Here is a 23,111-nt window from a genome sequence, read left to right on the forward strand (position 1 = left end):
GTCGACCGATCTCAATGTTGCCAGATACACGATAATTATCCTCCAAAAACGACCATGTTGAGCCTTTGGTACGATACTTCACCATTTCCAATCTGGCAACACTGAGCACTTCACTAGTTGCATTGTTTACAGCACATCTGCAGCCATGCCGAAACGTAAATGTAAGTTTACGGACGAACTAAAAGAAAATACCCATGTTTTCACCTCGGCCGTGATGCTTCGGAAGCTTTTCTTATTTTAATATGTGGCTATATAAAGCATTTACTATTTATTATTTGTTTATTTGTTATCATTATTGCTTCAATATGTGGACAAGACACAAGAAGCGCTGGACTAAATCCCACAAAAAAGATTTGTTTTACATTTGCACTTTTTAGTTTTGTTAAAGTTCAATAAATAGATGTTCATATAGTCATTTGTGTCATTTTTGTCATTTCATTTCACCAATATGGCACCGGTGCTCGGTACATAATCCTACATGAGAGTGGTGAAATCAACTATTGCTAAGTAAAGGTTTGGAATAGCTCAAATTAAACGAACAATATCTATTTAACTCTCATTCATTACCAAAACAGCTGGGCATGGTGTAGTCTTTGCCACTGCGTTTATTGGAGGCTGTTTAAGCCCCTTCTGCTGGAGCACAATCGTTTCTTCATTCATCAAAATTTTAGAATAACTATTACTCGCACTGTGTCCCCACAAATGTGTTTTGACATTCGACGGGGCATTTATTTGAGTTCTTGTGAGAATTTCACCGAACTGCTCCGCGGCGCCCACAAGCCGCGCTCCTTCCTCCTCCTCCTCCTCCTCCTCCGCCTAGTGCTCGTGCAGTGCTGACACACAGGTGATGGCGGTGTTCCCCGACGTCGTTTAGTGGTAAATTACTGCCAGTACAGATAGTTTTAGGATGAAAATAAAAGATATAAGCCTCGCCACAGCTCCGTCACTTTCTACCCTGTCTCCTCCACCTGTCACTCACCTAATCAGTTCATTCGGTGCACCTGCTAGTCACAAACACTACTGAGACATCACATATAGGATTTTAGAATTTTTATTGTCACAGATTACAGAGAAATCTCTGAATGTGTACAGTAAAAATATGTATGTTCTGTATAATAGTTAGCGGTCCTAAACACGCGTACATACAGTCATTGTTTGAAATTATTGAGAAAAACGCCTTTAGGATCTCAACTATTGAGATGTTACCGTTTTGAAAGTATGGGCTTTGATCTTGGAGAATTCTCAAATTTGAGAGTAAACTCCGTTTTGTACCACAGTAGTCATAGAGGTCCTGAACACACACTTCAGTCGTTGTCTGGAATCATTGATCAAATCGCTTTTATTCAGGTTAATCGTTCGGTGCTCGCTCCCAATCTGGGCCGTTTAAGTGCGTTTACCGTAATGGTCAGTTTATAGGGGCACCGACGTTCGTGTGTCTGCTGAGTTGACCACGGAGATCCGAATGGCTGCTAAATCGACCCCAGTGCCGAGAGACAGCGAGATCCTCCTTGTGGCACTGGCACGCAGTGGCACTCAGTGGCTCTCATTGGCACAACACGCGTCAAGTAAGAGGCGGGCGTCTCAACGCCACCCCGAGTGGGCGGAGCCAGGCTTTCCCGGAAACGGCCGTTGTTTGTGCGACAGGTCAGCTGCCGTAAAGATGTTTTTTGTAGTTCTTTTTTTATTTTACTTCATGTTTTTTGTATTTATTTTATTTTATTTGATACACGACATATTCCCCACCTCTATCTCAAGTCCGACGTATTCCGCTCGGGGGGTTGGGGAGGGGGGCGCAGACGGAGGTGTTCCACGGGGGGGGGATCGGCGGTGTTCCGCGGGGGAGGGATCGGCGGTTTGGCGTTGCGACGCCCGCCCCTTACTTGCCGCGAGTTGTGCCACTGAGAGCCACTGAGTGCCACTGAGTGCCACTGCGTGCCAGTGCCACAAGGAGGATCTCGGCCCTGCTGCCAGTGCCATCGAGTGGCGACTGTCAATGACTCCTGAAGGCTGAGGGCATTCACGTTGCGACAGAGCAGTTCCAACACAGACCAGCAGAGCAAACTGGATCAGTGAAGGAACTCCAGTCACCAAAACATGAAGATCCTCAACAAAGAAGAGCTGCAGACCGCTGAAGGAGTTCTGCTAAAACACCTCCCCAGGAGTTTTAAGGTAGGCTTGCTTAGCATGTCGTGTACTCGTTGTGTCTTGGCGTTGTTGCTGTAAACATGTCGTGTGTGTGTGTGTGTGTGTGTGTGTGTGTGTGTGTGTGTGTGTGTGTGTGTGTGTGTGTGTGTGTGTGTGTGTGTGTGTGCAGGTGTACGGTTTCATATTTGGGATTAACAGGAACAAACCGAGCACGCTGGAGATCGTCGTTGACGCGTGGCCTGATTTTAAGGTTATCGTTTGTCGACCAGACCCCGAGGTGAGGTCACACTACATCGGAAAGGTTGGACAATTGTCGTGTTTTCTGTACGACACAACCGATTGCAGAAATGTTTGTTTATTTCACAGAACAAGCGCGCTGTGGAGTTCATGAAAAAGGTGACGTACTACAGCACGGACGAGCAGATTTTAAGGAAAATGCTGACAGAAGAGAATGCGGTAGATTGGAGCTCATACTTTCTCATCGGTGGTGAGTAAAGGTCCCTGCAGACAGTCTTCATCATTATACATTTATATTTATGAGTATTTAGATTTCATGCTGGATTATACTTCAAATAGAAATGGTACTTTTTATTTCCATACAGGTATATTTTTGTAGGCCTACTTCACAAAGAGAAGTTTACACAGTGGAAAGCTTTTGAAATATGCATTAATACTACAAAACATACATGCAACACTTCTGATCATCCATGTAACATAAATATATATTTATATATAACTGTTGAACACTCACCAGGATAATTCTTCTGCATTGAGTACTTAGTTTTAGTTGTGATACGTAAACTACATCATTTAGATAATAGTAATACACTTTATTTTACAGATTGGAAAAAGGACTTTTAATTGTAATGGAATATATTTTACAGTGTGGTACTTATAATGAGTAAAGGAGAGATATATATATATAATGTGGTGTGACCTGTTAGAAAAATAACAGAATTGTCCTGCAGGATTTGACGCTTCCCATGCAACCATGCTCAAAGAAGTGTCTTCTGACAGAGGAGTCAACAACAAAGTCTACACTACGGTGCATCTTATGTATTTGCCAGACAGCAGTCATCTGCCCACACCAGCAGCTGACAGGTTGTCAGATTATAAAGATGTACTTGTAAGGATACATGCATGTTTGGCCGCTGTAATGGTTAATCTGATTCGGGTTACATGAACATTAAAAACCTCATCAGCCACTTCCCATCTTACTGCATCACAGATGGCCAGGGTCAGCCCGTGTCCTGGATCCTGGTGTATGATTACTGTGCGTTGGGCTTGTTGCACACTCTGCCAGAGCACAGAGGGAGAGGTTACGCCAAAGTCCTGATCAGCAGAATGGCCAGGAGACTCCACGCTGAAGGCTACCCAGTGTACTGCTTCGTAGAGGAGGAGAACACGCGCTCCCACAAGCTCTTTAGAAACCTTGGCTTCATTGAGGATCCCTCATACAGGGCGGCGTGGTTTGAGTTCAACTTCTGATTTCGTAACTATTGTGATTGAATGTACAGCTGAAACATATTCAGGTACACATGACGTCAATGACAATGTCATTAAAATGTGATAATATAGAGGCTCTCCAAAGCAATTAATCAAAACCTGGACTGTTATAATGCTGATGTAAGTGGAAAAATAATTTTTATATGATTTCAAGGCTTTCATTGCCGTTTTCCTGCTGTACACGCCTTTGACTATTTCCATGTGGCAACGATTTACTTCTTGGATGGAAATTGTAGAGGAAATTCTTTTAATAAATGTATGAAAGTTCATTTTGCCTTTCGTTTTAGTTCTGAGAATTTCTTTGATACAGGATTAAAGATTTTACAGACTTTACCAGAAGTCAACTTTGTTTTAAGAAACCAAAAAGGCGGCAGATGTTGATGCATTAGGAAATCAAGTAAGACGTTGATGTGTATATTTTACATAATCATCTTAAAATTCTGGGTGGCAGAAAAGTCAAACTTTTTAAAAAAGGGATTCACTGATAAAAACTAAGAAAGACACATAACAACAATAAATGCGTACGTAAGCACGCACCCAATGCTACGAAACGTGATACGAGTGTGTGTACTCAGGTTTAAAACGCACTCTGGCAGGCTGGTTTCTCGCTTACGGCCATACCACCCTGAACACGCCCCACGCGAGTCAGCTGTGCGTATTGAGAGCTAGCGGCAAGTCAAATCAGTTAGATCACCCCAGTTTGTGTCGGACAGTGTTGACAGTTAAAGTATTTTCACTGCGGAACTGAATCCCCCGACAGCCCTGCTGTTTGGGGGACTTCGCTCCCTGTGAGGGAAGTTACGGATTGATCACATGGCAAATGAAAAGGGACCGGAGATGAGACGCACCAAACAAAACACGGACGACGGACAAAACGAAAAGAGGAGCTATGAAAAAAAGTTGACGCTGAGTGTGGAGATTGAAGGGAGCGACAAGACAACGATGATGGAGCTGCTTCGGAAAGTGAAGGAGGAGTGCGGTGAGGTGATTGGATGCAGGTATAAGAACCCGAAGAGCTACGAGCTAACGATGCGAAGCGAAGAAGGGAAGGCAAAGCTGATGGACGGATTGAGAATACAGAACAACACGGTTACGGCAAGTGAAATAAATAAAGATGAAATGGTGGTGTCATTCATTAATCTGCCGATATACATCGGCGATGAAATAATAACAAGGAAACTACTGGACTGGGGAGTGACTCCGGTATCGAGCATAAGGAGACGGGTGTGGCCCGGAACCGAGATAGCTGACGGGACCAGGTACATGAAAGTGAGGTTCACGGAGACTGTCAAATCGCTCCCGTATTCGGCCAAGTTTGAGACGGCGGGAGGAGCCGAACATTTCAGAGTCATACACGACAGGCAGATAAAAGTCTGCCGACTCTGCATCCAGCCGGGACACATAGTCAGAGACTGTCCGGACTTCACGTGTTTCAAGTGCGGCCAGCAAGGACACTACGCCAGAGAGTGCGCGGAGAAGCAACAGGAGGAGCAGGAGGAGGAGGAGGAGCGGCGGCAGGAGAAGGAGCAGCCGGGAGACGGGCATCGGAGTAAGGAGGCGACCGGTGGCGGAGAACGAAGCCCGAGTGGAGGTAGAGACGCGGATCCGACAGCAGGAGTGGAAGGAGCAGGAGAGGAGAGGATGCAGGAGGAAGAGGAGCAGGTCGGAGAGGAGCAGGACGGAGATGGAGAGACAGTAACGGAGACACCAACGGACGGAGAGAAGGAAACGGAGACTGTCAACGGAGGGGAGCGAGTGAGAGACGCAGGCGCCAGAGAGACGAGCGGAGGAACGGACGGGGGGGAAAGTGAGGTAAAGATGGAAGGGAAGGGAGGACTGGGAACGAGTGGGGCTGCTGGGGAGGGACAGAGCGGGATGGAGTGGGAGTTCACTAATGTGACTTCGAGTGAGGGAGAGGTCATGGAGAAGGTGGGTGAGGTGAGGAAAAGGCCCCAAATCAAGAGACAAAGCAAAAGATTGGGACGAATGGAAAAGAAAGCAGCTAAATGACAGTGTGGACACTCTTGATAAAACTGTTGATGGTGCTTAGCTTGTCTTCATTTAACGGCAACGGGCTCAGAGATCGAGAGAGGAGGCAGCAAGCCCTGCTGGTGTGCGACGCTGACGTTATATGCCTACAAGAGACTCACTGGGACGATATGTGTGTGAGAGAGACGGGAAGAGGATGGATGGGAGAGATGTATGTGAATAATGGGGGAGATAAATCAAGGGGGGTGGCAATCTTAGTGAAGAGGGGAGTGATTGAGAATGTTAGGAAGTGCGTGGATGATGGGGAAGGGAGAATGATAGGGATTTCATTTGAACACAATGGGGGAAAGTATAAGTTAATAAACTTATATGCGCCAAATGAGGAGAGAGAGAGAAAGGGTTTTTTTGAGAGGGCGGGAGAGATGTGTGAAGACAACTGCATGATTGTGGGGGATTTTAATGTGTGGTGTGGAAGGTTAGACGCGTCATCGAGTGTGTGTTATAGGAGCGATGCGTCGAGAGGCGCGCTGAAAAAGATGATGAGAGACAGAGGGATGATGGATGTGTGGAGAGAGAGGAATCCGAAAGGGAGGGCCTTTTCCAGGAGACAAGTGGTGAGAGGGGTCCTGAAGCAAAGCAGGATAGATTTAGTTTTGGGAGCAAAGGGCATAGCAGATAGGATAGGAGAGATAGCGTACAAAGTCACTGCACTAAGCGATCACATGGTGCTGGAGTTCAGCTTAACTCAACCAATTGAAAGGAGGGGTGGTGGTGTGTGGTGTCTGAATGGTGAATTGGTGAAAGATGCACAGTATAAAAAGAAAGTGAGAGAGTGGATCAATACAAGAAAGAATGATAGCATGTATGAGGACGACGTCGGCGGGTGGTGGGAGAACCTGAAATCAGAAATTAAAGAGCTCAGCGTAAATTACAGCAGAGGTAGGAATAGGAGAGCGAGAAAGAGAGAGAGGGAACTAAAGGAGGAGCTAGAGAAGGAGGCAGAGAGGATGGATGAAGAGGGGAGCGATATGGAGAACTATATAAGAATTAAAGACGAGCTGAAGGAGATAGAACAGAGAAAGTGCAAGGGAGCAATAGTCAGGAGTAGGGCGAGACATGTGATTGAGGGAGAGAAATGTACAAGGTTTTTTCTCGGGCTAGAGAAAACCAAACAGAAGAGGAACTACTTAGAGAAGGTGGAAGGAAAGGAGGGAGAAGGAATAACAGACCTTGTTGGGATAGCAGAAAGGGTAGAAGGATTTTATAGGGAATTATTTAGCGGAGGAGAAGTGGATGAAGAGAGCATGAGTTTGGTGTTGGAGAAAGTGGAAGGTAAGCTGAGCGATGACGATAGGGAGATGTGTGAGGGCAACATAGGGACAGGAGAAATAGAAGCAGCTATAGCAGGGCTAGGCAGGAATAAGAGTCCTGGGATAGATGGCATCACTGGGGAGTTTTACATGGAATTCAGGGAGGAACTAGTGCCTGTGCTAGATAGAGTGTTTAGATAGATAGAAGAGGGGGATAGGATGACAGCAGATATGGCGACAGGGCTTGTTAGCATCATTCACAAGAAAGGGAATAGGGATAGATTAGAAAACTACAGACCACTTACAATGTTGAACACAGATTATAAGATATTAGCGCGGGTGTTAGCCAATAGGATCAAAAGAGTCATAGGGACGGTGGTAGGGAGCACGCAGGCTTATAGTATACCAGGCAGGGACATAGCTGACACAGTGAGCAGCATTAGAGACACAATAGAATTCATGAAGAGGGGAAAGGGGGGGGCTGTAATGAGTTTAGATTTAAACAAGGCATTCGACAGAGTAGATCACACCTACTTGCACAGGGTGCTGGAGGAAATGGGGTTCGGGCATAGGCTAAGGGGATGGATCAGGAGGATGTATGACAGAGCACACAGCTGCGTTAAAATCAATGGGATAGTCACAGACACGTTCAGGCTAGAAAGGTCGGTGAGGCAAGGGTGTCCGATGTCAGCACTGCTGTACTCACTGTCAGCTGAGCCACTAGCACAACTTTTAAGGCAGAATAAAAAAATCAGGGGAATAGAGCTACCAGGAGGGAAAGAGAGCCTATTATATCAATATGCGGACGACACAACAGTCACAGTGAAGGACAGGGAGAGCATAGTGGGTGTACTAGATAGTTTAGCGCTGTATGGGAGAGCATCAGGGGCTAAAGTGAACATAGAGAAGTCAGAGATCATGTATATAGGAGAGGGGAGCATAGGAAGGGTGGAGATAGGGTTAAAAGAGAAGCAAGATTACTTCAGAGTACTGGGAGTTAATTTAGGGATTAAGGACAAGGAAGGGAGAGATATGCAATATGAAGGGATAGTGAACAATATTAGGAAAACATTAGGGTTCTGGAAGCAAAGAGGGCTAGGATTGAAAGGGAAGGTGGTAGTTGTCAACACACTAGTGATGAGTAAGCTAGTGTATGTCATGAATGTGCTAGATGTACCTGAGAGAGTGATGAAGGAGGTGGAGAGAGAAGTGAGCGAGTTTCTGTGGGACGGGAAGGGAGTCAGAATAGCCAGGGAAGTGATGGAAAACGAGTATGAGGACGGAGGACTGAAACTGATCAATTTAGAAAAAAAGAAGAAAGCACTTAGGGTGAAAATGATGGTGAGGTATCTAAGGAACAACAGCGACCAGATATGGAAGGTTTTTCTAAAAGAAGCGATTGATAGATGTGGGGGGTGTGGAGACAGTGCCGTGTACATGGAACTGAAGAAAGGGATGATGAGCGAAGTATCTGATTTCCATAAAGAGATGTTGGGAGCATGGGGGGAGTTTGTGAAATATGTGAAGTATGAGTGCAAGAATTTGAAGCAAGTCTGGGAGCAGCCCGTGTTTCTGAACCCTAAAATCACATGGGATGGGGAAACACTGTACAACAGGCTGATGTGGAGGGCGGGGTTCAGGAAGGTGAGAGATTTAGTGTATGAATATGTACCAGGGTTTATGAGGGCACAGGTGATAGTGGATGAGGTGAGGAGCAGGGGTGATGAAATGTGGATGGGGACAGCAGAGGGGCTGATGGATAAGATAAAGGGGGGGATGCCCAAAGAGTGGATGGAAATGATTGGAAGAGAGAATGGGGTGGATGAGGAAGGAGAGATTGAGCTGCATATAGAAGATAGTGAGAAGATGGTGAACCTAATGAATGCGAAAACCAGAGTGCTGTACAAATGCTTAAGAGGGAGGGATGTGAGGAGACCAGCAGCTGAGAAAGTATGGTCGAGAGTGATGAAGGACATGGAGGTGAAAAGAATATGGACGAACTTGAGAGTGAAATGGAACAGCAGTGAATGTGAGAATTTTGACTTTCTGTTAAGACACAACAGGGTCTTTAACAACTTAATTATAAGTAAGTTTGATGTGAATGTGAAGAAAGAATGTGATGTATGCGGAGTGGAAGTAGAAACATGCATGCATGAGTTTGCTGAATGTGCGGAGTTGCAGGTGTATTTCGAGAGATTGAAGGGGATAATCAACAGGTGCTGGAAAGAAAGATATGTTGAGAGAATGGAGTGGAAGGAATTGTGGCTGTTTGGGGTTGGAGGGAGAATGAAAGGGGTGAGTCTCTTAAACTACATGCTGAGCCATGCAAGGTTTGCTGTCAAAATGAGGAGAAATCTGGCCCATTATGAGAAGAGGAGGGCCGACGTCTGGAGCATGTTCAAGAGTGGTTTGCAGAGGGATGTCAACATGATGCACGGAGCATTGGAAAAGAATGACTTTGAGAGTTGGTTTATTGCAGGCAGCACCCTCATAAGGATCCGGGGTGATGGTGAGGTACGGATAGACTGCGGTTAGCAGTCCTGCCTCTCCACCACGGAGATTCTTCAGAGTTGTGGGGATTTGATTTTGTACTGGTGTATTGCCTCGTTGTGTTGTTTGGTTTTGCTTCTCTGTTTGATTTAGGTGCATGTGTTGCTGTGATGTGAGTCCTGCTACTGTGTAAATTTAAACAGTTTGCTTCATTTCATTTTACCTTTTGTTAAAAAATAATAAAAAAAAAAAAAAAAAAAAAAAAAAAAAAAAAAAAAAAACACGCCCGATCTTGTCTGATCTCGGAAGCTAAGCAGGGTCGGGCCTGGTCAGTACTTGGATGGGAGACCGCCTGGGAATACCAGGTGCTGTAAGCTTTTACGACACTTTTGAAACGGCAGAAGTGGCTCCTTTTTGCGCAGTCATTTTGAAGTACACTAGGCATTACGGTAGTGGTGTAGGGTAAGAACGGATTTCAAAATAAGAGCAGTTTCCGGTAAACGTGATAGAATATTTCAAATTAATACAATAGTAGAGTACTTGAATAAATGTTACTAATATTATAAACTACATATGACAGGCTTATGAAATACTTAGTTTGAAATTTGTGAAATATTTTTTTTAATTATGAGTTATACTAAATCGCTTCTCTCAACCCTCTACTACTTAAATTCAACTTTTACGCCGTTGCATAAATGTTACAATCTCATGTGTTATATATTTTCAAATTTGCAGAACAATATCAGCTCTTTACTGCGCAAAAAGGAGCCACTTCTGCTGTTTGCAAAGAAAAGTGTCATAAAAGTTTACAGCACCTGGTATTCCCGGGCGGTCTCCCATCCAAGTACTGACCAGGCCCGACCCTGCTTAGCTTCCGAGATCAGACGAGATCGGGCGTGTTCAGGGTGGTATGGCCGTAAGCGAGAAACCAGCCTGCCAGAGTGCGTTTTAAACCTGAGTACACACACTCGTATCACGTTTCGTAGCATTGGGTGCGTGCTTACGTACGCATTTATTGTTGTTATGTGTCTTTCTTAGTTTTTATCAGTGAATCCCTTTTTTTAAAAAGTTTGACTTTTCTGCCACCCAGAATTTTAAGATGATTATGTAAAATATACACATCAACGTCTTACTTGATTTCCTAATGCATCAACATCTGCCGCCTTTTTGGTTTCTTAAAACAAAGTTGACTTCTGGTAAAGTCTGTAAAATCTTTAATCCTGTATCAAAGAAATTCTCAGAACTAAAACGAAAGGCAAAATGAACTTTCATACATTTATTAAAAGAATTTCCTCTACAATTTCCATCCAAGAAATAAATCCTTGCCACATGGAAATAGTCAAAGGCGTGTACAGCAGAAAAATGGCAGTGTGTCACCTGATGACACTGCAGGATGTATCCAGCCTTCCCTCTATAGGTAGCTAGATCAACCAAGGTGAAATGTCTAGTGTGTGACTAAATCATTATTTTTTGGTTTAACAGTTCATTAAAAAAACAGACCACTCTGTTTTGCATCAGCTCAGGGATCTCACTCAGCTCTCTGGAGAGTTTGCTCTGTGAATCAGACGCCTAAGTTTGCAAGGAGGACACATTCCGGATGATCCGGAACATGCTCACAAACTCCCCCTGCTGCTGCGTGCTGGACGCGTGCTGGAAGGGAAAGCTGCATTCTGGATCCTGACCGGCGCATCTGTGTGCGTTGGCCTCGTTGTACACTCTGCCGGTGCACAGAGGGAAAGGCCAAAGTCCTGATCAGCAGCACAGTAGCTAGGAGACTCCCAGCCAGAGCAACCCGGTGAGGGGCTGTTGGGTTTATCAAATCTATGAACTCTTCAAACACCGAATCCCTTTTGCTCAAAAGCACTTGATGCGTGACTGGATCTGAAATGAGATTTAAAAAGTGTCATTGGTAATTGTGTAGAAATATTTTACTTAATGAAAACATTTTAAAAAACATAGTTGGTGGGAGCTTGAGATCTACAGTTGTTATTATTATATATGTTTTTAAAAAGGACAGAACTGGAGCTTCACATATTATTCATCAGACTATTGTCAGACTGCTCTGGTGCTTTGAGTACACCAAATTAAAAGTTGTGATGGAGCTACAGGTAATGTTCAAGTGTAGAAATTACTAGAAGTACATTTTGCCTAATTGTTCCCGAATTAAATTCATGATTGATTAAAAACAAAGTGGAAACAAAACTTTTTTTTTTAAAGGAATAAACAAAACAAAAAACACTCCTCATTGTTTTACCTTTTTTCTATGAACTCTTCGAGACGAATCAACCAAGTTTTCCAGTAGTGCAACATCAGCTCTGCGCTCAACTGATGAGCATGGGCGGGAGAGCCATCCTTGTAGGCTACAACTATGAGCCCATTTTCAACCTGTTATGAGAAGAAACAAGTGAGGTAAGACATCCCATCAAGTTTTGTTCAACACACTGTAGCAGACAAGATGAATGTTATTTAATTCATGATTTGAGTACAGGACCTGACAGATATGTCAAGCATCTGAATGACAAACCGTTGGGGAAAAATACAAGTCATAGTCAGCAGTGCAACGATACCCGTGTACATCTGATTAGCCAAGATGCACAGGCGTCAGTGTCCAGATAATCTCGTGGTGACTCATGGGGTAAAATGTGTGTCCTGAGGTGGAAAAACATGACGGTCTATATCCATTATCCAAGATCGATTACTCGGTGTTGCACCCCACCCCCCGTTTTATTATGATTATCTTTCAGCGCCAGAGAAGAGGATCGTTGAGTAGCCTTGATGCATAACCTGTGAATGTTGTCAATTCTGTCTCCTACTTGCAAGTATTATTAATTCATGTCCTGTTTAATAATTTTGCGCTGGTGTCGAGTAACAATTTTTCCAACACAAGCAGAGGAGTAAAATATCATCACATCGTTGCTCCCAGTAGATCACCTGGTACTTGTAGTTGCTGTCGTTGTTCAACGCACCGGCGTAGGCTGCCACCTGAATAGGATTGTCATAAGTGTTGCTCAGGAAAGGTTTGGGCTTCTCGGAAGTCTTCCAGTCAATGACACATAGTACACCCCTGCAAGACAGGATTTACACTGGAGTCAAGTCTAGTATGGAAATAGTTCAGTCTACCGTTGTCTGCAAACCACAATATTTACCTGTAGCGAGCAACACAATCCAAAATCCCCAGATAGTTCAGTGCGTCATGATGCACGGTGCTTTCAGTGGCTCTCACTGCCGTGACGTCCTCCAGCACATGAGAGATGCTCTCCAGGTACCCCTGGACCTCCAGTGGATGCTCTGAAGCCTCAGAAGCGTTTCTGCTCTGGGAAGTCCCCCCCGAAGCCAGGATGTCCTCAACGGCTGAATGGAAAAGCTTCCCTTGCTTGAATAAATCTAAAATTGAAAACAAGAACCCAAATCCAAGTGACCACAACACACACATAATTCAACAGCAGCTTAGATTGATGTTGCACAACGTACTCTGGCTGTATTGTTTGAAGCCGTCCTCTCCGAGCTCTGCGATCATTCTCCTCTTCCAGCGCTCCAGGTAGAAGATCTGCTCCTTGGACAGGGTCTGCTGAAGAACGCGGGTCACGCTCGGAACGGAAGACCGGCCTTCTCGGTTTAATACAATCCGGGTTAGTGGTCCCGTCTCGGGCTCCTCGGCTTCTAGAGTCTCGGGAGGGTGCAAGAAGGGGTGCAGGGTTTTGGGTACCCTCGTTGCTGCTCCGGAGGATGGCGCTGGACCTTTGACGACGGGTCCGTAAACGTGTTCGTCCTCCGCTTGCAGGTTCTCGGGGGTTTGGGAACTGACCCTGGATGACATGACCGACTTGACGAGAGAGGAGTAGCGGTCACTGTCCACCGAGCTGTACGGGCTGTGTCTCTTTGGGGACGGTAGGCGGTGGCAGGCAGATAAGTGGCTCACAGAGAGGTCGGCGCATCGCGGGCCGGCGGTTCCCGCAAAGCGCACCACGCGCTTAACAACCAACATTGTGACCGCTTCTCAGAACAAGCAGAGAGCAGATTAAGCTACCAGCTAGCCATCCGGACCCACCGCCTAGACTACAGATGCTTCGGTGTTTTCACAGGAGTCTTTCCTTCATTTCGGTGACGATACTTGCCCTAACATGTCCCAGGGCAACTCGTCCAAACAAACACCATTGTTTCTATTATTTGGCAGCACAAACTTCCGCAGAAGTGATTTGAACTTCCGGGTATTTGTAACAGTAGTGACTACATTACCCACAATGCATAGTGAATCAATGACGCCACTGGTGCCCGCTCAGAGTTGGCTGGTACAATTTACTTTGTATTTATTTTTACGCTCACCGTTTATCCATTTGCTAATGATAACAGAATACAGTCTTCGTTTAAAAAACTATTTATCAGAACGCATTCATATTAAACCACATGAATGGAAAAGTGAAGGTCGTGTGAGTGACACGGTCAAAAACTAATGGTTGTACTTGTTGTCGATTTTGTCCAATCATATCCACTTGAAGGCGGGGTTTAATTGTCATCATCAGGAGGGGGGGGGACGGGATGACAGTTCTTCGGGTATCTAACCAGTCGGCAGAGGGAGAGCTTCCTGCTTAGAGTTTTGTTATTTTTGGTTGCTGGCCTGTTCTTGCCGTGCTGTCGATTTCAGTGTCATCATGACATCCAGCATAGACGAAAGCAACAAGGAAAAGGTCAGTTCAACGTGTCTTGCATCTAAATGACAGCGGAAGTCAGCTGAGGTAGCATTGAGGTAACGGTTAGCTAACGTTAGCGGTTGGCAGGAAGGCTAACTTATTGCCGCTAACTTGTGTTTGTTTTTCTGTCTGCTCAACATTAGCCACTAAAGCTAGCGAACGCCCCATCGACGTTTGTGCTATCGATTAATCCATGGCTGTCGAATCGTATTATTTGCCTGACATGCTGTACGTGTTAATGTCAATGTTTTTTTTCCCTTAGTGCACAGATAACTTACACGCAACATTACGTTAGCCTGAGTGGCATTCATTTATAGTTTGTTTTACGTCTTAACGTCTAGCAACATTGGCTTTTGACAACTCTGGTGACTTCCAGTGAGCTAAAATGACCAACTATCGAAATAAGTTTATCATGGGGACGATACTAGTTACATAAGTAGACCCCCTAAAGTTAGTTCGAATAAACACCTTTGTGAAGGAGGTGTGTGTGTGTGTGTGTGTGTGTGTGTGTGTGTGTGTGTGTGTGTGTGTGTGTGTGTGTCTGCCTGTGCGCGCGCGCATTCATCAGCAACGATATAAATGATAGAAACTGTTCCTTCTCTGTATCTACTGTTGAGATCCAAAACGAACTCCTCCCAAAACTTTTACCAAACACCCTGATAAAGACACGTCAAACTCTAAACTCAAGAATGCTTTCCAAATGGACGAAGGCAGGTTTCACATAAATGCGCTCTATTGATAAAGACTGTTCCCGGTCTCAAGTGTTTTCCATTTAAACATTTAACGTCCAACATGTCCTCATTGTTTAGTTGTAGAACTAATTAATTGCAGAATTAGGGTGTCGGATGACGATGGCTTCAGGCTATAAACATTGTGGCTGCTAACGGGACATTCCTCTGTCCTGTTTGTGTATTTGTGTTTGAGGAATAACTCGCAGACACAAAGAAAGAACGGGCTGATACTAAGATAGTTTAAGTATGAATGCCAACTGAATATGAGCTTGACTGAATCAAATGCAGCAGTTATGAGCTGTGCTTTGTTGATGTCCGTGCTACATGCAGTCCCACTTTTTAAAGCTCGACTCCTCGGCAGCCTGCAGGAATGTCAAGAGGCAACACTGTAGATGAATTGTCAAATCAAACCAAATCAAAATGATTGAATGGCACTTGGAATCATGGTGGGGAAAAAGATATAGAACTAAATGACCATAACCAAAATGAAAAATACATTTGAGCACAATATTGATATTGTCTGTATACATACGGTCTGACGGTAACGTGTTTTTGGTAACCTTGGTTTATTCCTTCTACTTAGATGCGCTCCGTGTCCGTAGATCTGAACCATGACGCCTCTCTTCTCATCGACATTCCTGATGCACTCTGTGAAAGGGACAAAGTCAAGTTTACTGTCCATACCAAGGTAAAGTGAAAATAACATAACTTTGCTACTCACCTTAAAGTCATTTATAATATGCTAATATGTTGTTTTCCTAATGAAAATATAATGGAATTATGTCCGTTCCCAGACAACACTAAGCTCTTTCCAGAAGCCAGATTTTTCCGTACCAAGGCAGCATGAAGACTTCATCTGGCTACATGACACTCTGGTTGAGACGGAGGACTATGCTGGCCTAATTGTAAGTTGGATTTCTAAAGACGCATTAAGCATCAACCTGTCATGAATCTTAAGTAAGGTTTTGTTTCCTACTTCATCATCCATAGATTCCTCCAGCGCCCCCAAAGCCTGACTTTGAGAGCCCGAGAGAGAAAATGCACAAACTTGGGGAAGGTGAAGCCACTATGACCAAGGAGGAGTACACTAAAATGAAGCAGGAGTTGGAGGCGTGAGTGTGACGCACGACTGAAACAACGTGCATTGTATTCTATACACCGTGTTGAGTTAGTTTTTTTTTTTTTTAAAACACCTTGCTGTATCTGTTTGGTTTTATTTTCAGTGAGTACCTGGCTGTGTTCAAGAAAACCGTCCAAGTGCACGAAGTCTTCCTGCAGAGATTGTCCTCTCACCCCTTTTTAAGCAAAGACCGAAACTTCCAGATTTTCTTAGAGTATGACCAGGATGTGAGTTCCCCATTCTGCTGACTTCCTTTCCCGAGATGTCAGTTGGTAAAGAGGAAGTAGACTTTACGGGAGACTAGTGTCACATGGCTTACATCCTGCTGGGATCAGCAGTTGTCTATGTCATCTTTTGTCATTGGATGTGTTTGCTGTTAACGTAGCTTTGCTAAGATTTAAAGTATTTATTTCTGAAAGTTTGTCTACATTACATGTAGCTGACACTTTTTTCCAAAGCGACTTACAGTTAGTGCATTTCAGCCATAAGGATACAGACACAAAAGAACAAGAAAGTGTCATTTCATCAATTAAACCTAAATCTACAACTTCCTATATATAACAGCTAGTCTTTTCAGTCACGGTAGAGTCTGAAGAGGTGTGTCTTTAGTTTGCGGTGGATGATGTGAAGGCTCTCTTGCGGTCCTGATGTCATCAGAGAGCTCATTCCACCGTTTAGGAGGAAGGACAGCAAAGAGTCGTGATCTAGTCGAGTGTTTTGCTCTCAGTGAGGGAGGGACAAGCAAAAAAAACAACAAGACACAAATAAAAGTATTGATAAAATCCCAAACTTCTTTACTTAGTTCCCATAATAACATATAATGCGTTTTACATAGTTATCGAGTCATTGTTTTACACGTACCCTTTCTGTCATTTTAGCTAACTGTGCGAAGAAAGAATGCCAAGGAAATGTTTGGCGGATTCTTTAAAAACATGGTGAAGTCAGCTGATGAGGTCCTTATCTCAGGAATAAAGGTGAGACTTGCGCATGATCTACTAACAGTACATGTGTCTTTACAGTCGCAATGTTGTAGCCACTTCCCCAATTACCTTTCGGTTTGTGTCCTACACAGGAAGTGGATGATTTTTTTGAGCAAGAGAAGACATTCCTGCTTGACTACTACAGCAAGATAAAGGATTCCACTGCCAAAGCCGAGAAAATGACGCGCTCGCACAAAAGTACGACAGGGTTTTTAACGTTGCCGGATTATCACAGACTTTGAGTGGAATAAATCCCCTTTTTACATTTAGAATTTCCTTTGATTGCTAATTTATTTTACAGATATTGCGGATGATTACATCCACATCTCTGCCACTCTGAGCACTCTCTCTGCTGATGATACCACAGCAAATAAAAAGTGAGGTTAATATATAATTTCATGATTTTTATGCAAGGACAGAGTTTGTGCTAAGTTTTCAAAGTTATGCATTTAACATTTTTCCTCAGGCACTTGGAGAAATTGGCCGACCTGTTTGAGAAGCTCCGAGTACGTAAAATGAACCTACTGAGCCAGGGGTGTCGTATTTTGGTCGGACTAGTACGTACATTTTGGTGGCCACAACTTGTCTTCTTTTGTGTTTCTGCAGAAAGTAGAGGGAAGAGTAGCATCTGACCAGGAGCTGAAACTCACAGAGCTTCTCAGATATTACATGAGAGACATCCAGGCTGCCAAGGTGAGACGAGGTCCCCAGATTCACGATGCGACACATTGCGCAGAACAAGACTCATGGAAATAACAAATACATATTGCAACAAACACAGCTTTTTGCTTACTTGCTCTTGATGAGTAAAGCTGTATTGCGATGTATGGCTGATTCATCATTATATTCAATGATGAATTGAAGATAAACAGCATGCAATCAGAGATGTTCATATTGGTTTCATTCAGCACAATTACTTATTATGGATTTATTCAAATCAAATATTTGTATTTGAGGAGCAGCAAGAAACCAAGTCATTACAAAAAAAGTGTGTGCATCCTTGATAGTTACTATTTTCTGTCAAGCACATCTGCTGGTAAAATGTTGCTAACATGCAGTTAGTTTGAGCTTAATGTATTGCTAGATATTTTCCAAATGAAGACGAGTTAAGTCTCTCTATGATTTTAGTTTCTCATGTTTTAAACCATCTGGAACATGTCAGGACCTTCTGTACAGGCGAGCTCGGGCGTTAGTGGACTATGAGAACTCCAACAAGGCTTTGGATAAGGCTCGACTGAAGAGCAAGGACATTCCCCAGGCAGAGCAGCACCAGCAGCAGTGCCTGCAGAAATTTGACAAACTCTCGGATTCTGGAAAGAAAGGTCCGTTCATTCTGTGCACGCTTCCTTGTGAAATGTAATGAACTAATCGGATGCAATCCCTTTTTAAACCGGACATCGTTCTCCTCACAGAACTCACCAGTTTCAAGGGCAGGCGCGTTGTGGCCTTCAGGAAGAACCTGATCGAGATGGCCGAGCTGGAGATAAAACATGCCAAGGTGAACGGCACAGAACAGCCGACCCAATTTCTACACAATTACGCTTTGTGTCCAAAATATGTAGATTCCTTTTGATAATCAATTACCATAACAGTCATAGTGTCATTGAATCAACCCACATGTATCCCAGAAAACACCATCAGCAGTGGAATTTCACTCCTCGTCATCAACTGTCATAAATTACGAATAAATGTTTTATTATAAATATTCATACTTTTATAAAGCCACTAGCACCTTAAAAATACATGTTTGCACTTGCCAATGTGGATAGGACATTCAACAACCTGATTGTAACCAGGACGGAAGCACGCGTCATAAGGTTTTATTTGGTGAGACGACCGGAGTGTCAATACCGTTTTTCTCCTGTGTCCACAGAACAACGTGACTCTATTGCAGGGATGCATTGACCTGCTCAAGAGCATCTGACAAGTATTCCTCCGCTGCCATCACCGAGGGACCAGTCACAGTGAATGGAATCCTGGCGTCCCCGGGGCCTTGCATGGATGCGTATCCAGGCCCTACCTTTGATCCCATCCACGGGGCTGATGCCACTTTAAAACCCTGCTAGAGACCAAGTGTCTTGTGAGCAGAATGTTTTCATGTTTACAGTCCCTGTCCTCTGGTCCGCGGTCCCTCCTTTCCCATTGTTTATGGAAGTCTTAACTCGATGTGAATGCATCCGGAGAATGAGGATGCCAGCATTAAGGCAATTGAGGTTAATCTTTTTTCTTCTTTTTTTCTAATTTTATGTTTTCTATTTTCTGCACATATGCCTTTTTCATCAGATTTTGCCTCGATAAATTTGAACTCAAAGCTCTTCTACACTTTTAAGCACAGTACCATTCAAAATTTGGACACAACTTCTCATTGGGTTGAATGAGACAGTGTGTCCAATCTTATGACTGGTACTGTTCATTTTTCTTTTTCTTTTAGGCTAAGGGCGTTTCCATAAGTCTTTTTGGGGCTTTTTTGTTTGGTAATGGAGCAGATTTACAGAAGCAAAACTAGTGCTTAGAGGAAATAAAACATCGTCATGATCTGGAGATTAGAGCAATGACAAATGAACTCTTAGAAACTCACGACTGACCTAATGAGATAAGACCAATCATCCAACATCAAGTGTTCTAAAATAGCGGCACTTCATCTCTGATATAGACAGTTGGATCTGTCCCCACCTTCTTGTTTGTAAAAAAATGCCTTCAGATCCCACAATAATCAAATTATTCAGGGTTTAGGGTTGTAGATGGGTGAGAACAAGTCATCAGTTGGATGATTGAGCATCTAGCGAAATCCACCGTAGTAATGACTGAATCGGCTTTTAGTCTTTATTTGCACAATGCTTATGTGTTATCCATCTACTACATGTATCGTGTCCTCAGCAGCTTCTTCACCCTAACCAACTATGCCCATTAATGTTTTGTCCGTAATTATTGTTTTCTTAATTTTGCCCTAGATTCCACTTTTGGTTATTGATACGGACGGTCTTGTGTATCAGGCCTGATATATTTACCAGATCCTCTACACATTTTGTTTATTTAAACAATTTCTACAACGATGCACTAAATAAATAAAATGCACTCTACTATCACGACCAGGCTCAGTGGAGTGTTGAAATGCATTATAGTTTTTTAAGAAATTGAATGTATTTCTAATGGATTCCAACTGTGTGAATTCCTTTACATTGTGTTTTCTTACAGAACATTAGCCTTTTTTTTATAAATATGTAACAATGATATTGAATAAATCCTACTTTCCCAAGATTGATTGGTTTCATTTTGTATTTCTTTAGTGGGTTAATAGCTTTTTTTTAAAGTAACAATAACACATGTTTTCTGTGGTACGAAAACGTACATCTGCACTTTAAAGAGTTCCCTGTCATACCACTAGGTGGCGATGTCATCCATCCTCGGCATCCGTTATCCATTAGATTTTCCTGTGTGGGATCAAGAATCTCAACACCGCTGAATGCACAAAAGTTTGTGTTAAATCCATTGACCCTGGTGGATTCTGTGAAGAGACTGTCTGCTGTATTTGGTACCCTATGAGGAAATGCCAGCGTGCTCGTGGGAATCACCACCGCTACCAGAATGCACATTTCAAGTCCTACTGTATGAGTTGCATTAAGCTACATGACCGAAACAAGCAGTCTGTGCTAACACTACAGCCCAAGTGAAACCCTTTAAAGATAAAACACTATATATATTAAGACAAGCAGCACACAGAATGAACTGTCATAATATAATTACTCAGACACACAGCTTAAAAAGGTTAAACCTCAGTGTGACGTGGATTGAGAGAGATAATATATACGGTACCGGCCCATGATGGATTAGTCAATATTGACGTCCCTAATAGTGCAGTCACAGTAACTTGTTTGGTCAGTTCACTGATTGGATGCAACCACAGACAAGAGCCAATGGGATTGTAACACATTATCAGTGCAAACTGATAACATTTACCAACTGGGATCAGAGCAAATAGTTTCTGAAGGATGTACATTAATGCTGTGACGGAACCAAAGAACAAGGCCTCCCAGACCGTAAGACGACGTGCCTGTTTTCAGGTGCCACGGTCTGGTAGTTCCTTGTAGAGAGTTCATTATGAGCAATTCCGATCTGAGTATATACCCATATGAAAAAGAAGTATCAGAGCTAAATTTACTCTTTTCATGTTCCGTTTGCATAGCTGCTGTGTTATAATAAAGAATTCCCTCCGTTCTGGTTCTAATAGCCGGAAAAAAAATCATCTAAGGCATTATTGTACTGTGTAAAAATTAGTCTACAATTGAGTAAAGGAACTAATCTGTCTGCTTCAAAGACTTATTTTGCTGACTTTATGAATGTGCTTATCTCCCCTTGGGCACGCTTAGATGATTCGCTGGTTTGAATTTGTCATAAGGAGATTTTGAACATTTTCAGATCTTTTGGAAAAATAATCAGTGACTGGCCATTAATAATTTATTCATCTCCATTGTAATGATTCTAAATCAGAATCCTATCCTCTAAGACTATCTGGCTTAGGAATTGGGGAAAGCATAATCAAACGCTATGACCAAAAGTGTAAAGCAAATAATAGGGGAGGGGGGGGGGGGGGGTAAAGTTCATATGTGCCATTTCATGCTAGGTCGTGTCAGGAAAGTCAGGTGTTTCTGAGGATCATGGATAAGTGAACTGTAAAGAACCAACTTCTTAGTTACGCTGACTGAGCCTGTGAGAGCAGCTGCTTCATGTCCCAAAGCTCTACAGTGTTCAACCGAAAAAGTCTTAAACAAATGTAGACAGAAGGAGGAGGCATGAAGCACGAAGGCCTCCTCAAATAGAAACCATGACCTCTGACGGGGCACACTCTAGGGTCACCTGCAAGGCTGCCATGACTGAACTCTGTACTTGCTTGGTGAAAGACAACATGGTGACTCATCGTTGTGTCCATCACAGCTATACAGCTTCCTTCAATTATTTCCCCCCACCTGTCTACCTCCTAAGTATGTTGATATACAGTAAGTGTAACGGAAGACCGCAGTCTTTTGTTTCCATGCACATAATACAATCAATGTCAACTGATATGTAGGTGAACTGTGTGGGAAATGTGAACTTCAAATACATCACACAACAGAAATACTTTGGGTGTGATTAATCATTCATATTTCACAGACGTTCTTGCGATGCCGTTAGTAATAGTTATCCTCTTGATTATCACAACATACAAATACGACAGCAAGAGCTAATTAAGCCAAATTGAAAAACTTTTAAAAGCTGGTGCAATGCAGACTTGGTATGAGAAAGATGAAAACAATAGCTGTAACCAGTGGCCAGATATGGATTAATATGGATTTGTAATTAGTAACACTGGTTGGCACAGGGCAAGGCCGTTGGTTTCATAAACAATCTGACAAACTAAACCAGCTGAATATCATTGATATGTTGTAGAAGAGAAAACAAGCAGGTGTCCAGGTTGAGCAGTAGTCAGTCACATCTACTTGGTACAGTTGAAGTTGTTTGGAATTTCTCAAGATGCTGTATTTTTGTGATAGTGGACGTCTTGAATTGGGTATATTGAGTATTGTGAGGCCTATTTCACAACACAATTTGTTGACGAAGACCATCTCAGTATGACGAGTGTTAGGCAGTTTGAGGAAGTCAATTATGCTTCTAAAAATACTTTTCAAATGAGTGACGGAGGTAGGTGTGTATTTCATTGTTATCTTAATTATGACATAAAAGGCACACAATGCCTTTGCATGTTTCTTATGAGTCACATTAACACTACTTCATTATGATTCCCATGTGCTACTTTTGTTAGAAGAATAAAGGGTGTGGAAAACAAACCCAGTGATGATAGCAGGCCTATAGTTGAAGCAGTATAGTGCAAGCACGTTTTGTGTTACAGATAAAGGATAGTTTTGGTCAAACCCAGAGGACTTATAAATCAAATGACGATAGAACACTTCACAATATTCTGTGTGGGGCTGAATTAGAAAAAAAATACTTTATTTCGATATGACAAAATATCTTTGGCTTTTCTTTCAGTTTAAACCTCATATAGGTTCAAAGAAGAGCTGCAATAGAACAAACTGATACATTTTGCATAAATGATACCGAAAGACAGTTTTGAGGTCCGATTTTGATCATCATGATTCTAAACCAAAAGGGAAGCG

The 23,111-nt window shown here is 43.1% G+C and overlaps 4 protein-coding genes and 1 non-coding gene across 5 annotated transcripts; 3 read left to right on the top strand and 2 right to left on the bottom strand.

Annotated features, from left to right (window-relative positions):
• The first annotated feature begins 1,811 nt into the window (after positions 1-1,811).
• Positions 1,812-3,920, top strand: LOC144409429 (glycine N-acyltransferase-like protein 3). Its single transcript, XM_078104076.1, is given in 5 exon segments — positions 1,812-2,169; positions 2,315-2,422; positions 2,512-2,632; positions 3,114-3,299; positions 3,302-3,920. Coding segments are annotated over 5 exon segments (822 nt in total). The 5' UTR covers positions 1,812-2,094; the 3' UTR covers positions 3,634-3,920.
• Positions 3,921-4,332: 412 nt separating this feature from the next.
• Positions 4,333-6,001, top strand: LOC144409427 (uncharacterized). Its single transcript, XM_078104074.1, has one exon. The coding sequence runs from the start codon at positions 4,465-4,467 to the stop codon at positions 5,659-5,661; it is 1,197 nt and encodes a 398-aa protein (XP_077960200.1). The 5' UTR covers positions 4,333-4,464; the 3' UTR covers positions 5,662-6,001.
• Positions 6,002-10,243: 4,242 nt separating this feature from the next.
• LOC120821146 (5S ribosomal RNA) lies at positions 10,244-10,362 on the bottom strand. Its single transcript, XR_005712501.2, has one exon. It is a non-coding gene; the product is annotated as a 5S ribosomal RNA (ribosomal RNA).
• A 339-nt stretch (positions 10,363-10,701) lies between these two features.
• mgme1 (mitochondrial genome maintenance exonuclease 1) lies at positions 10,702-13,712 on the bottom strand. Its single transcript, XM_078104075.1, has 5 exons — positions 12,912-13,712; positions 12,587-12,824; positions 12,372-12,504; positions 11,695-11,825; positions 10,702-11,321 (listed from the first exon to the last, which is right to left on the bottom strand). Exons 1-5 carry the CDS (start codon positions 13,423-13,425, stop codon positions 11,273-11,275), a joined length of 1,065 nt encoding a protein of 354 aa, XP_077960201.1. The 5' UTR covers positions 13,426-13,712; the 3' UTR covers positions 10,702-11,272.
• A 237-nt stretch (positions 13,713-13,949) lies between these two features.
• Positions 13,950-20,215, top strand: snx5 (sorting nexin 5). The gene is made up of 13 exons (XM_040178378.2): positions 13,950-14,125; positions 15,443-15,547; positions 15,654-15,764; positions 15,850-15,971; positions 16,083-16,206; positions 16,858-16,953; positions 17,052-17,157; positions 17,261-17,336; positions 17,426-17,465; positions 17,566-17,652; positions 18,122-18,281; positions 18,372-18,457; positions 18,833-20,215. Exons 1-13 carry the CDS (start codon positions 14,090-14,092, stop codon positions 18,881-18,883), a joined length of 1,200 nt encoding a protein of 399 aa, XP_040034312.1. The 5' UTR covers positions 13,950-14,089; the 3' UTR covers positions 18,884-20,215.
• The last annotated feature ends 2,896 nt before the right edge of the window (positions 20,216-23,111 follow it).

This window comes from Gasterosteus aculeatus, chromosome 6 (genome assembly GCF_964276395.1).
Source record: "Gasterosteus aculeatus chromosome 6, fGasAcu3.hap1.1, whole genome shotgun sequence".
NCBI lineage: Eukaryota > Metazoa > Chordata > Actinopteri > Perciformes > Gasterosteidae > Gasterosteus > Gasterosteus aculeatus.

Bases quoted from the DNA above. Each gene is read 5' to 3' on its own strand.
- LOC144409427 (XM_078104074.1), top strand. From the start codon at position 4,465: ATGGCAAATGAAAAGGGACCGGAGATGAGACGCACCAAACAAAACACG.
- mgme1 (XM_078104075.1), bottom strand. From the start codon at position 13,425: ATGTTGGTTGTTAAGCGCGTGGTGCGCTTTGCGGGAACCGCCGGCCCG. The intron at 12,825-12,911 runs GTACGTTGTGCA...TTTCAATTTTAG, and splicing joins CTTCAAACAATACAGCCAGA to ATTTATTCAAGCAAGGGAAG. The intron at 12,505-12,586 runs GTAAATATTGTG...CCTGTCTTGCAG, and splicing joins GATTGTGTTGCTCGCTACAG to GGGTGTACTATGTGTCATTG.
- snx5 (XM_040178378.2), top strand. From the start codon at position 14,090: ATGACATCCAGCATAGACGAAAGCAACAAGGAAAAG. The intron at 15,548-15,653 runs GTAAAGTGAAAA...GTCCGTTCCCAG, and splicing joins AGTTTACTGTCCATACCAAG to ACAACACTAAGCTCTTTCCA. The intron at 15,765-15,849 runs GTAAGTTGGATT...CATCATCCATAG, and splicing joins AGGACTATGCTGGCCTAATT to ATTCCTCCAGCGCCCCCAAA.